The sequence below is a fragment of the Hipposideros armiger genome, unplaced genomic scaffold, assembly GCF_001890085.2.
Source record: "Hipposideros armiger isolate ML-2016 unplaced genomic scaffold, ASM189008v1 scaffold_15, whole genome shotgun sequence".
Taxonomy (NCBI): Eukaryota; Metazoa; Chordata; class Mammalia; order Chiroptera; family Hipposideridae; genus Hipposideros; species Hipposideros armiger.
The window spans coordinates 8,212,984-8,226,123 of record NW_017731365.1 but is presented as its reverse complement, the minus strand read 5'-3'; the positions used below and the strand labels follow the sequence as shown (position 1 = coordinate 8,226,123).

Genomic DNA, 13,140 nt, shown 5'->3' with positions numbered 1-13,140 from the left:
GTACCCCTCCTCTGAGCTCAGCTCCCAGTCAGGGGGCAGCACCTATAACCACTGGGAGGATTTCAACCAGAACTTATCCTCATTTCAGATTTTTGGATGCTAACTAAACAGTCTACATGACATACTATCTCATTTTGATTTGCACACAAGTCAGAAATATTACCCCATCCAGATAATAATTAAGGAAACCGGGGTCAAAACTCACACTGTCAGTAAATGACAGAGTCTATAGTCAAATCTCGATCCTAAGAAATGACATTACTAGGGGCCACATGATTTGTCTTTTCCTAACACAAAAGGGGAATTTTAAATACTGAAAAATGAAAATTCTTATATGCTTTTATGGGAGACCATAGGTGCTGTCACACAGCTGTGCTCTGTAACTCAGTTATTTACAATTCGTACTTATTCTTACCAAGGATTGAAGCTTTGGCTAACAGTAAACTATACTAAGAAGTCAAGTCTGAGTGTTAAGGTGATGTGTGTGTGTATTTATAATGCCATTTAAATTTCTCAACAATACTCTGGAATATATATTACCCAATTTATAGATTAAGAAACTGAGGCCTCTGACAAGCTGCAGAGGTGACAGAGAAAACTGCGGTGGGAACTCTCCTTACCATGGCTTAGCTGTATTACATGTCTTCCCATTGTCACTACAATTCATACTGTCTCTTCAATCATGTACTGAAGCACACAGGGAGACAGAAAATGAAGAAATGAATTGTGATTTAAAATGCAGTCAGCTTATCACCCCTAAAGGAAAAATGGGTGAAAATCATTTGATTGTATTGGGTCTTCGGAAAAGTCATGATGTATTTTGTCTATGTTTTTCAAAGGTCATTTATTTATATAAAGAACAAAGATCAATCAGTGATATATTGCCCGTTTTGTTTGATAACCTTTTGCCATCTTTCAGTGAGCTTCATAATTCCTCGTTCATAGAAGGACTGCATTTATTTGTGAAAAACTGAACAAGGTGCTGATTTACAGCCTCATCTGAATTGAATGTTATATCACTCAAGGGGTTTTGAAGAGAGCGAAACAAGTGGAAGTCTGATGACGCAAGGTCAGGCGAGTATGGGGGTGTGGCAACACATCCCATCCAAGCTCCAGTAATTTTTGACAGGTGATCAAGCTTGTGTGTGATCTCGTATTGTTGCGATGGAACACAACTCCTTTACAATTAACAAGCTCTGGACGCTTCTGGATGATGGATTCATCCAAGCTGTCCAATTGCCAACAGTACACATTCGAATTGATTGTTTGGTTCCTTGGTAGGAGCTTAAAAAACACGATACCTTTTAAAATCCCACCACACTGAGAGCATAACCTTCCTCTGATGAATGTCTGCTTTCGATGTCGTTTGAGGCTAATCATCACGTCGGGACCAAGACCGTTTGCACACCACATTGTTGTAAACAATCCACTTCTCATCACCAGTTATCAGTCACTTCAAAAAAGGATCGTTTTCCTCACATTTAATGAGCATATTGCAGATGTTTATATGCACCGTCCAATGAACTTCTTTGAGTTCATGTGGAACCCAAATATCGAGCTTGCTTACGTATTCCAGCTTCTTCAGGTAGTTGTGAATGCTTGAATGATGGATGTTCAATGTTTCTACAATCTTTTGTGTCGTGTAACGTGGGTTTGACTTGATCAATGCTTTTACTTTGTCGTCATCAACCTCGGTGGGTCTCCCTGACTGAGGAGCATCGTTGAGATCAAAATCACCAGCACAGAATTTCGTGAATCATCATTGGCACTGACGTTCTTGTAGAGCATTGTCACCGTAAACTTTATGCAACTTTTCACAAGCTTGACATGCGTTCTTCCCTTTATGGAAGTAAAACAGTAAAATATGGCAAAAATGCACAGTTTGGTCTTCCATCTTCAACTTGTTGTAAAATCTCTAAAACTCAATCAAATCGCTCAATTTTTTTTAGAATGAAGCTAGAACTGTCAGCTGTCAAATGACATAGCAATAACATAGATGCGAATGACTAGTACTTCCAAAAATGAGCTAGTGCCATGTGTTGCAAACATGCATCATGACTTTTCCAAAGACCCAATAAAAAGGTTAAATATCTATATTTTCCTGACATCTCAGTGGTACCCTCATTTGGGGTTGGGTATTCAGACATGATGTGACTGAGACCATGACCAGATACCCACTCCTCCTAGGGAAGAGCCAGGGATAGTGTGTGCATATACTCTTGCATGAATGAAAATGAGAGAATAGGAGCATTGGGGAGAGGAGGTCAACTCCATGGCCAGTCACTACTGGACCAGTCTAAATGAACCAAAGGAAGAAGCAAGTGTAAGATAAGCTATGAACCAAGAGATGAAGAGGTAACCTGGGAAGGCCAGGACAGGACACCAAAGCAGAGGGCTGAACAAAAGTGGAACAAAGGGCTGGTAGAACAAACATGGGCCATCAAGAGGAGGGATGCAGCCGGGAAGGGAGACAGTGGTGCACTGAGAGGAAATACGCCATTGCCGGGCTTGGGCTCTGGAATCCCTTTCATGAGCTCCCTCTGCAGCTGGGAGCAGGGCCGTGTGGGGCCAGGCACAGGCAGCCGACTCTGCCACCATCATAGCTCCTTTTCTTGAGCAGTGATCACCCCCTTCCTTGGGCATCAGAGTCTGGGGCTGAGAATTAGCATTCCTGAGTTCTAGACTGAGCTCCACCACAGACAACCTATGTGACTTCAAAAAGTTCATACCCAGTTTTTTTCATAAAAAAGAGAATTATTCCCAGTTGTACCCAACTCACAGAGTGATAGGAATATAATATTAAACTATACAAGTCAAAGAAGCACTCTAAATCTATACTCTGGCCTTGGTTATAATGTGGTCCAAATAAGATCAAATAAGTTCACATAATTCTCTAGGATAATACTAACAGCAATAATACTAACCCTTACATAGAACTCGCTATGTTACTATAATTTAATATTTGTGAGATTCTTAGAGTCAGTCTCACAACAGCTTACAGATGGGTACTATTGTTGTCTCCACATTGCAGAGGAAACCAAAACATAGACATGTTAAATAACTTGTCCAAGTCATGCAGCAAGTGGTAGACCCAGGTACAAGCCCAGACTCTGGCTTCAGAGCCTGTTGCTCTTAAACCACTACCTGATAGTGCGTCTTGCCAAAAGATAAAAGAAACCCATAACCCAAGTTCCCAGGTCCAGTAACATAGAGCATTGTATAAACATATTTAACTGTGAACGAAACCCAAATAGAAAAGTCTAGATTTGCAAGGCAGGTACAATGGGTGGGGCTGGGGGTGAGGATGAATAACCATTCTACATATGACAAAAAGCAAAAAATTAAAAACAAAAGAAACTTCACGAAAGAACTTGTGCATGGGGTAGAACCCCTATTGATGGCAAGCTTCCTAATATGTTTAAAATAAGATGCAAATTATAAGAGTTAATGCTCACATTTTTAGAAGGTCAATAGTTACTTGATTCTAGGTCTCCCTTTATTATAAATACAACGTAAACTCTTAAGAAACCAGAATCCCAAGGGCTGTGTGTTAGATTGCTCATGGAATGAGTCATGCCTCTATGTATTCACACCTTGTATAGTCCTCTCTCACATTTGTTCTACATTTAGTATGTGGCTTGCTTTGGCCATGGAACAGCAACACATAAGCCAGTAGGCTTGAGAAGTACTTGCACGTTGGGGCTTTGCTCTTGGAAAACCCCTCCCATGTGGGGAGGCCTGTGGTGGTCTGTGGGAGACATTTAGTTCAGCCAGCAACCAGCACCAACTCCAGACATAGGAGGGAGGCCATCTCAGACCATCTAGCCTCCACATAACTGTGGCTGCAGGAGTGACACGAGGCAAGACTGGCAGAACTGTCGGCTGAGCACTGCCTAAACAGCTGACCCATAGGAAACAAGTATTTTTTAAGCTACTAATTTTGGGGGTGGATCATTATGCAGCAAAGCTGACTGACAGAGCCCAACTCTAAGGCATTTCATAAAGTAGCGATAGCAATATGGAACCTAGCAATTGTTGGCGAGCCTAGGCTATTTTCACAAGTAGGTAGGATAGTGAGTTCACTGAAAAGGTAGAGTCAAGAGTATTAGACTTTTAAAAGGATAACATATAGCATTACTGCTGCTTTTACCTGCTTTTCATTCTATGACTTCTGGGTCAAGTCTAAGGGGAAACTGAGCCAATCTTCATGATCATACCAATAACTCCGGAGGAGAAAGAAGTCATGCTGCACCATGAGAGCGCCAACTATTCCCTTTCGAACCTACTGATAACAGAGTACCACACAGCAGCATAGGGGCAGAATTAGCCAGGTTGACAGCTATGCACTGCTGTGTGCTTCAGTGCCTCCCAGGCCATTACCATTACTCACTCAGCATTACTGCTCCAGATCAGAGAAGTTGAGGCATGGAGCAGGGAAAGGACGCAACCAAAGACCAAGGAAATATCTCCACACTGTAGAGCCAAGAGGCCTGCTAATCTCTGGTGACAGCAATACTGAGAATAAAACCATCATGCCGTTCAACTTCTTTCAAAATGAGAAACAGAGGCTATTAGAGGATGACTTGTGCAGGGCCACACAGCGAAACATGATTCAGCTGGCTCATGAACACATGTGTGAGAACCCTAATACACTACAGTGACGAGGGACACAGGATATGGGCAAGTGGCCCAAAGGGAGGAACCGTGTCATCCAAATTCCAGTCTAACAGTCCTTCTGTTCTTGACTGAGTTGAGAATATTGTCCAAATGATCTCCTAAGAGAGCCAAGGAAGCCAGAAGACACACTGACTACAGCGACTTTCCAAACAATGACTAGGAAACTTAGTCATGGCCAAAGGATAGGAAAGGGAAAAATCCATCAATATTTCATGATGATAAAGACTGGTATTTAGTTCAAAAGGCCTTCTCCTTCTACTTCTATTAAAATGCCAATTAATAATGACCACGAGTGGCATATTTTACAGAATAAATATAAACTTATGACTTGAAGTATAAACAGTGGCTAATAAATGATTTTGCACATTGTTCTTAAATGCTTACATATGCATATATGTTCAACTTAACATGTGTGTCTTGTTTTATATCCTACTCTAAGGGAAAATTCCCTGATCCCTTTTCTATTTCTAACTTACCTTGTGGTTGTGAACAAGCGATTAAAACACTCCAGGTCTCAAAAGTTCCATCAATAAAACAAGATGATTGGACTTCAAGTCTGAAGCAATACAGTAGACTGGAAAGAACTTAGGATACAGCCACAGTTGAGACTGAATTCGGGACCGAGAACCTTGCTAAATGTCTGCCTGTGGGTCTGTACTTCACCTCTTAACCCATCCAGGCAAAAGGAATAACTACACCCTTCTCACAGGGTTTGCTAAGAATCAAAAGGAATATGCTTAAAGTTATTCAGCACATTGCCTAGTCCACAGGAATGCTCAATAAAGAGCGGCTGATGATAATGGTTCATTCACTCATCCCACAAACAGTTATTGAAACTCAACTCTGTGCCAGGCATTATTCTAGGTGCGAAGGATATAGGTGTTAACAATACTGACAAACTCCCGGCCTTGCCCAGCTGGCATTATGATGGCATGGAGAGCCCCAACTCTAATATTCGGGGAGCTATGCGCCATGTGCTGCAGAATGGCTCTGATTCCATTCTCAGCCTCACTATAGAATCCAGGGCAATTAGTCCCTCTGAGTCTCATCCCAGGCTGGCTAGGTCCTCGCCAACCTGGAGGCCACATACTAGAATGGCTCTCCTAGGCCTCTCCCATCACTCTACTGTGGTAAACACCAAGAAAGGCAGAGCTAGGCCTGGGCTTCACACTTACCTACCCTTCACTTAGCCCCTCCAGTCTCCTTCACCAGACTGTTCCCTGCACCAAGCCTTCCAGAAACCTCCGAGAAGGCTTAGCAGCATTACCCCTTACTTCCCACCAGAGGTCGCCCTCCCACACAAGCGCAAGCAAACAGAACCCGGCTTTGCCTTCTTGGCAGCAGTGACATTATTTTCTTTCTCTATTTTTATCTATTAAAAAGATTTCTTCACAGCCATAACTTAGATCTCTACACTAAAATGGAGCAACAGGAAGATATAATGGTGCATTTCATTTATGAATGACCTATAATAAATTACTCTGAAGTGTCCCGAGTGCCAGAAGACAGAACGCTTTGTCTGCCCATGGACTGTATTTCACATACTTTAATTTAGCTGACACATAAAACTCATTTGACATTTCTCAGGTATTTGTGTGGGGCAGAAGAGGAGAGCTGGCGAGCGGGAGGGGACCACTGCGAGGCTGGGCGGGGAGTGGGGGCAGCAGGCACAGCCAAGGATATTTGGTTCTTGTTGAGGCTTAAGGTATGGAGCCTGGGTAACCCTGGCAACACGAGGTCGTTCCCGAGCAGATTGTTGTCCAAGATGAGTTCCTCCAGGCTCCCGAACGCGCTCAGTCCTTCCAGTGACCTGCAATGACAAAGGCAACAGGAAAAATGATCCTGCACTAAATCAGGGAGGCCATTATGAGCCGAAATAAATATTTTAACCTTCCCTTTCAGGACTGGGAATAGTTTGGGCTTGGTGCCTGTCAGCAAAGTGAATGACAAGAATTAGTAGCGGGAGCCGGGGCGGGGGCGGCGGGGGAGAAGGGGCCGCTGGCACTCACCGCATCCTTCACGCATTGCCAACATGAAGGATGAGGGTCACTTAGTGAGTAGCCAGGATCCAAAACAAAGGGCTTCAGATACGGCCTGCAGGATAAATTTGTCAATGTCTTGTGCCTTCAGGCACCCAGCCTAGGCTGACCCTAACCTCCATTCCCAAGATAAATAACTCTGTCACAGTTCACCTTCATTCCCTGGACACAAATTTAAGTTGTCATCCATCATTCCTGCCCAGAAATATCATACCCCTCTTACAATAATAAATATAACTTCAAGTATCATTTCTTAGCAGTTCTCCTCTGCACAGTTGTAGGAAACAGCAAGGAAGGCTTCCTTTCTCTCCGTTCACTGCCTTTGACTTTTTCTTCCCCCCTCTGCTTTTTTTCTTTACTAATCACTTAATTTGCTTCTGCCCAGTGTCCCCGTGGCTGCCCCGAAAGGCAAGTCATCTGTGGAAACACATAATCACTCCCGTCTGAGAGGGCTGTTTCTTTTTTTTTTTTTTCATGACTTCTTTTTTCTTTTTCTTTATTTGTGTTTTTGTTTGGGGTTGGGGGGTACGGAAGGGATTGGAGGAATTTCTGTTCCAGTGCTCCTGGCATGAAGTTACTGTTTTAATTTATGGAAAGTGGATTTCTCACTTTATTTTTAAAAGAAGTGTCGAGCACAGCAATGTAGAGGTCGAGGCAGTAAATAAACAGGCATCTGAAAGAATTAAGTACCCGGCTCGGGGTAAAAAAAGGTATCAGAAAAGGAAAAATAGGCTGTTTTACACACTTAGCTAAAGTTTAACTCTTCACGTGGGCTCGGGAGTGTTTGGGGGTGAGGGGAAGCGAGGAGGGGCAGTCGTGCGCATATGCTTGCCCTGGCGCACGCACGCAGACATTAATTAAAGAAAGCCACCCGGCAGAGGGACTTACACAGACACGCACACTCCCAGCTCGTTCACCTGCCAGGCCCAAGAGCTGTGCTGAGCTTGCACAGGCTGACAGCTGAGCTACGACGTCAACCAGAGGGCGGACTCGCATGGAATCTCCTGGCTATTCTACAAAATGTGACGAATTAGGGAGATGTTGTCTACACTGTTTATTCATTTACCGATAGCATGTACATTACAGACCCTCCTGCTTGCGTGTGCAATGCCTGCACACCTGGTGTGCGTGTGAACTTCATCGCCAGAGCTTTCTCAAGGGATCCACATTTCCCTGTGGGACCACTGCCAAGAGGACCCCAAAACAGGGAGTAGGTATTTATGCATGTTACACATGCATTGTGAATAAGTAATTAAATCCCCAGATTCCTTAGGCCCAGAGCTCTACCAGCAGGTCCCATTTCGGCCTGGTCCTCAGCGTGGTCACAACCAGGGCCTAGTTCCCAGACCACCCCTCTTCTTATAGCCAACACTACCTGCCCCACAGAGGAAGGCAATACCCAATACATTTTGGGTTAAGAGTCATTGGGGTCATCATGTTTCATTTCCTCCTCCTCCCTTCCCTTCTCCCTCATGTTTCAGGGAAAAAAAACACAACTTAAACACATGTCGTCGGGAAGGCCTAGAATTTTACCTCAGCTCCACCATTTACTTGCCTGGTGAATTTAGGCATATCAGTAGCCCATCTGAACAGCCTTGTTCCATGTTGATTCCAGCTCATAACATCTCATGGAGAATAATTTTAAGTTAGTCTTCTTTTGCTTCCTCCTTTCATTCACTGATTTTTCTGGAAGCCCTGATCTTTGGGCAAGCGGAAGGGTTTACGATGCATGGGGAAGGCAGATAAACAAATGCACAAAGGTGTGCCGTAAGTCTGGCTCTTCAGGGAGACTTTGTCACCTTGTCTTGAAGTCCCTTCCTCCCTGGGTGTTAATGAGTGATATCCAAAAAGGCTTTTCCGAACGAGGCTCTATTTAACCACAGGGGGAGTTGAGGCCGCCTCCCGCCAGGGCGCCTTATGGATGGCTAATAAGGCTTTTGTGCACAAACATCGGTTGGGCTCTGGTCAGAGGCGGCATCCAAATACACATTGTTCCCGAGTTATGTTATGCAAATATAATACTCATATCACGAGAATCAGCAAATGGCTGGCAACTGGCAAGCAGAAGAAAGCTCCTATCCAGGAGTGCTTCAGGGGAGGCATAAAACAAAACGACATAGCATGAAAAGGGACAAAGCCGGGAACACTAGAGGGAGTGCCCACAGAGACCGCTTTTCTCTCAGGGGCAGGCTCCTGGGTGAAGCTCAACACTGGCTTCTGGAGTCAGACTTCAGAGAGCAGTTAGGAAGCTCAGGCTCCCGTCGCCTGTCTGGTTTCGGGGTTCCTTTTGCTGTGTAACGTTATTAGCTGCTCAGTTAAAAGGGAGCCACGTAACTTGGGGGGCTGCTAATTAAAAACTCCCCGTCTTCATGTCATCAGTGTAGTGTGCACTTGGTAATTTGATCAGCTAATTTCAGAGCTGAGGGATTGCGGACAAGAGAGAGTAGTGAAGGGTAACGATGGGGAGGACAGGATTTCTGGGGTTCGGCTAGCACGTGGAGGCCAATAAACCAACAGCTGGAAGATGATTTTATTTTTTACTTTTTAAAATTTTTACTTTTGCTGTTGTTATTGCTGCTGCTGTTTTCATGGGAGGAATAGAGGCAAGACATGATTTGCATCGATCTTTGAGGTCATAGCCCTCTATACAAGATTCCTGCAAATAGATATGTGCTGTTAAAATGAGAAGGCAAAGGAGGGTGTCGGGATCCTCACAGATCTACGCTGTTCGGTGGGACAGTGACGGGAGCTACAAGGAAAAGATGACAGCACTGTAAGTTCTCCGCTGTAACGTTGTGGGTGGACAGCAAAATGCACCCTGGACCCATGAGCGCTGCTGGAGCGGGTGACTGTCACTGCAGTGCTACTCACCAGTGTGGTTGACAGTGGCTGCAGATGTCTGAGGGGTGGGCTGGAAAGGCCAGGCAGGCATGTCTGCCATGCTCAGGGGCAGGACGGAGAGGGCCAGGCTTCAGCCGCTCCCTCAGCACAGCCAGCTGGACAGAGGTCTTCCCAGCCCAGTCAAGAGACGCCAAGGGCAGGCAGGGAGACCGGTGTGGGTCCGATCTGTGGCAGGTGGTTTGCTCTGGAAACCTAATCAGCAGCTCCGAAGCACATTGCAGGCTGCCTGTCTCCTGCGCCACCAGCAGGAAAGCTGCCCATTATCTCACCCACAGGTACCATCTCTGTTACCTCGTGCGCAGGGCTCTGACTGGGCCCCCCGGGAACCACTGCAGCTGCCTGGGGAGTCCCAGTGCCTTTTCCAAAGTCATATCAAAATGACAAAACATCACAACGCATTCAGCTCCAGTGGATTCAAACAGAGCGAACTTTTAAGTTTCCACTGTAATTAACCCTATCCTCGTTAAGATAATTATGATCAAGCTTCCTGTCACAGTTAATATCCCAGCATCATTGCCCATGGCTCACACTCTGCCCTCATTAGCTTATAAAAACAGCGGCACTAAACAGGCGGCTGCCGCCCTTTCTAAGTTAGGCCAGTGGCTGTGAACCTCTACAGGCGCTCGGGCAGGACGGCAGGCCCCACAAAGGGCCACCTCTCGAACCCCAGTCCCTTTTGCTTCTGGGTGGGCACACACTCAGCAGCCTTTGCCCTTCTTCCAAGTTAGCCACCGGTCAGAATGGGGAGGGAGACAGATCAGGCCCAGAGCAGGGCTAGTAGGTTTGGGGCAGGGGGCTACTGATATATAGCTACCCCATCCTGCCTCTAACCCAGCAAAACCCAGCCAGAAACGCCACCAAAGGACACCCCCAGAAGCCCTAGTTAAACCGCTGACAACCCTATTCCTGGCGTATAGGCTGTGGTAAGAACGAGATCCCCCTTTCCTCAGCCCCCACCCTATCTCCTGCCTGGCATGAGATGGCAGGGAATGGGGAGGCAGTCAACCAGACCCTAAGAAAGACATGTGTCTCCCTAGTTGGTGTCAAATCCAGAACCGAAAGTTAAAATGTTTTCAAACCAATTAAGAAAATAAGATCTTTACCTACTGCCCCTACTCTATCTACCTAAATATTCATGTAGGTATTTTTAACTGAGAAAATGAGAGGCCATGGAAATTCTAAAGGACCTAACTAACCCATATGTCTGATGTCTACTGCACTGGTTCATCCTGTGATGCCTACCACACTGTCACAAAGGTGGGCTGCTGCCTGTTCTGTAATGGTCTTTCTGGATAATTTCTGCCTGCCCAGCTCCCAACAAAAGGGGGGGTTGCAATGTAACCTCCACAAGACCTGGAAAGTTGTCAAATGCACAGTGAGGGGTCAGTACCACTTTGCTGACTACTCCTCAGCCACGAACCTGTGAGGTGCTGACAGAAAGCTGCCAATAGAATTCCCCAGGACAGGGCAAAGAGCAGGCCTCAGGGTGACTGACCAGGGGCTAGGGGGCACTTCCTATAGTCACATTGTTTCAGAGGCCAGAATGCCTCACTTTCTTTACCCCAGGGCCAAGTGCCTGAGAACAGGCAGAAGGGACACTCAGCGAGTCTGTACCCATACACCAATACTGGTCATTAGACTATTTAAAGATACATCCTTACCAGTTGGTAAATAATTGCAGCTCTGAGTACCCAGAGTGCCCCTTCCTGTTCTCCTAGCCACTGCCTGGAGCCCCCAGACCTTTCTACAGTTCAACAACTAAGTGGTTAGTGCCCCCCACCCCAACACACATACACACAGTATGGGGCCTCCAAGGACCCGGCTCTAGCCAAGATCTTTCTCACCATTTGGTGCAGTTGTTAAATAATATAAACATCACCCTTGAGAGAAAGAACAGTAACTTGCACTGCACATGCCAAGTGCAGTGCCTGGCACACAGCAGGTCCTTGGGAAACATTTGCAGACTGACTTAGAACAGAGGCCATGAGCAGATCTACAAGAGTAGGATAGGCAACACAAAGCTATATGTAGGGAACGCAGAAGCTAAGAAGAGGAGAGTCGTGACATGACTGCCCGTGTTCCAGGAAATGGCCCAGTGGCAGCAGACATTTTAGAAAGGTTACTCATCTAACACCAGGAGAGGTATTCTTTCTCTCTGTCATAAAACTCTTTTTATACCCTATTTAAATATATATCTATATATCTATATCTATATAGATATATAGATAGATATACCTAGTAATCAAACCATACTTAATATACTATAACATATGACTATATATAGTACTATATATACAGTTGGCTTTTATATTCTCTACACATTTTTCTGTCATTCAGATCACATATCCAGAGATATATATACAAATAATAATATAAATCAACTAGCCTATATAGTATCTATATCAATAGGCAGTGAATGTGTCTTTTAAAAATAGAAGAATGTGGGAAAGGCTCTGAGCAATGTAAGACATATACTGACATGGTATATACTGACAGGTATCACATGTAATTTGTCAAAGTCACCCCCAAAGCCCTATTAAGCTCCCTGTCAGGATGGATCATCTCCGTGAGACAGAAAATAAAATTCAGCACTGGCATAAGACCTGAATCTAAGACTAGTCAAAAATCTAAGGTAGTTAAATAGGTATTTGTTAACTCTAACTGGGATCAAGTCTGAAGCCATCATGCGCTATACCTAATAATACTAAGAAAACTGTTAAATATGATCCTAAGGAATCACAGAGAATAAGTCAGGAGTTAGAAGCACAGAAATGGGTACTTGCAGTTCCACTTATTTGAAAAGGAAGTTAAAATTCTTCAAACTTTGGATTCATAAATTTTTAAGCTTGCTTACATGAAATTCTGGTCAGATTATACCAGGAACTAGCTTTTGCTTGCCTTAGGACAATGTAAATCATGGATCTGATCATGTTACCCTTTTTGCTTTTGCTACCAGTAGGCTCAGAGTTAAATTATGACCCAATTGTAAAATAGTAATATCCAATGGTCTCTATATCTGCCTTTTAATGTCACTGTTGAGGCTTATAATTTTTTTATAGCCTTGATATTTTATTTATACATTGGTTTTTCATTTTATTAATTCTAATAAGCTAGCTCAAATCCTTTGTAGAATGAGCTGGATAGATAGCAATTTAATATAGCATAGATTCTCAAACAGGCTGTTTCTGTGCATTAAGGATAAGTTCTGAGAAAACAACTATTGGGTTGTCAGAAAAGTCATGATGCATGTTTGCAACGAAAAACATAGAAAAAATACATCATGACTTTTCTGACAACCCAATATTAATGTGGATAGTTGACTAGGTATAAAGATGTATATTATATCCAAATTTCAAAAGGCTTTGAAAGACTTCTAACGATATTCTTGTGACAGGAGAGCAAAAAGTGGGCTAGAAAATGAAAACCTCAGGTAGAGTCATTACTGGTTAAAAAATATACCTGAAGAATACTAATTAATGGCCCAGCTTGCTCTGAGGGGAGGTAACGGGGACTTTGGGCCTGG

The 13,140-nt window shown here is 44.2% G+C and overlaps 1 protein-coding gene across 1 annotated transcript in view; it reads right to left on the bottom strand.

Moving 5' to 3' along the window:
- Nucleotides 1-13,140, bottom strand: part of LRMDA (leucine rich melanocyte differentiation associated) — a 595,188-nt gene that overhangs the window by 14,302 nt on the left and 567,746 nt on the right. The window contains exon 3 of the mRNA XM_019624703.1: nt 6,361-6,487. Coding sequence (XP_019480248.1) covers nt 6,361-6,487 — 127 coding nt within the window. The remainder of the gene's footprint in view (nt 1-6,360; nt 6,488-13,140) is intronic.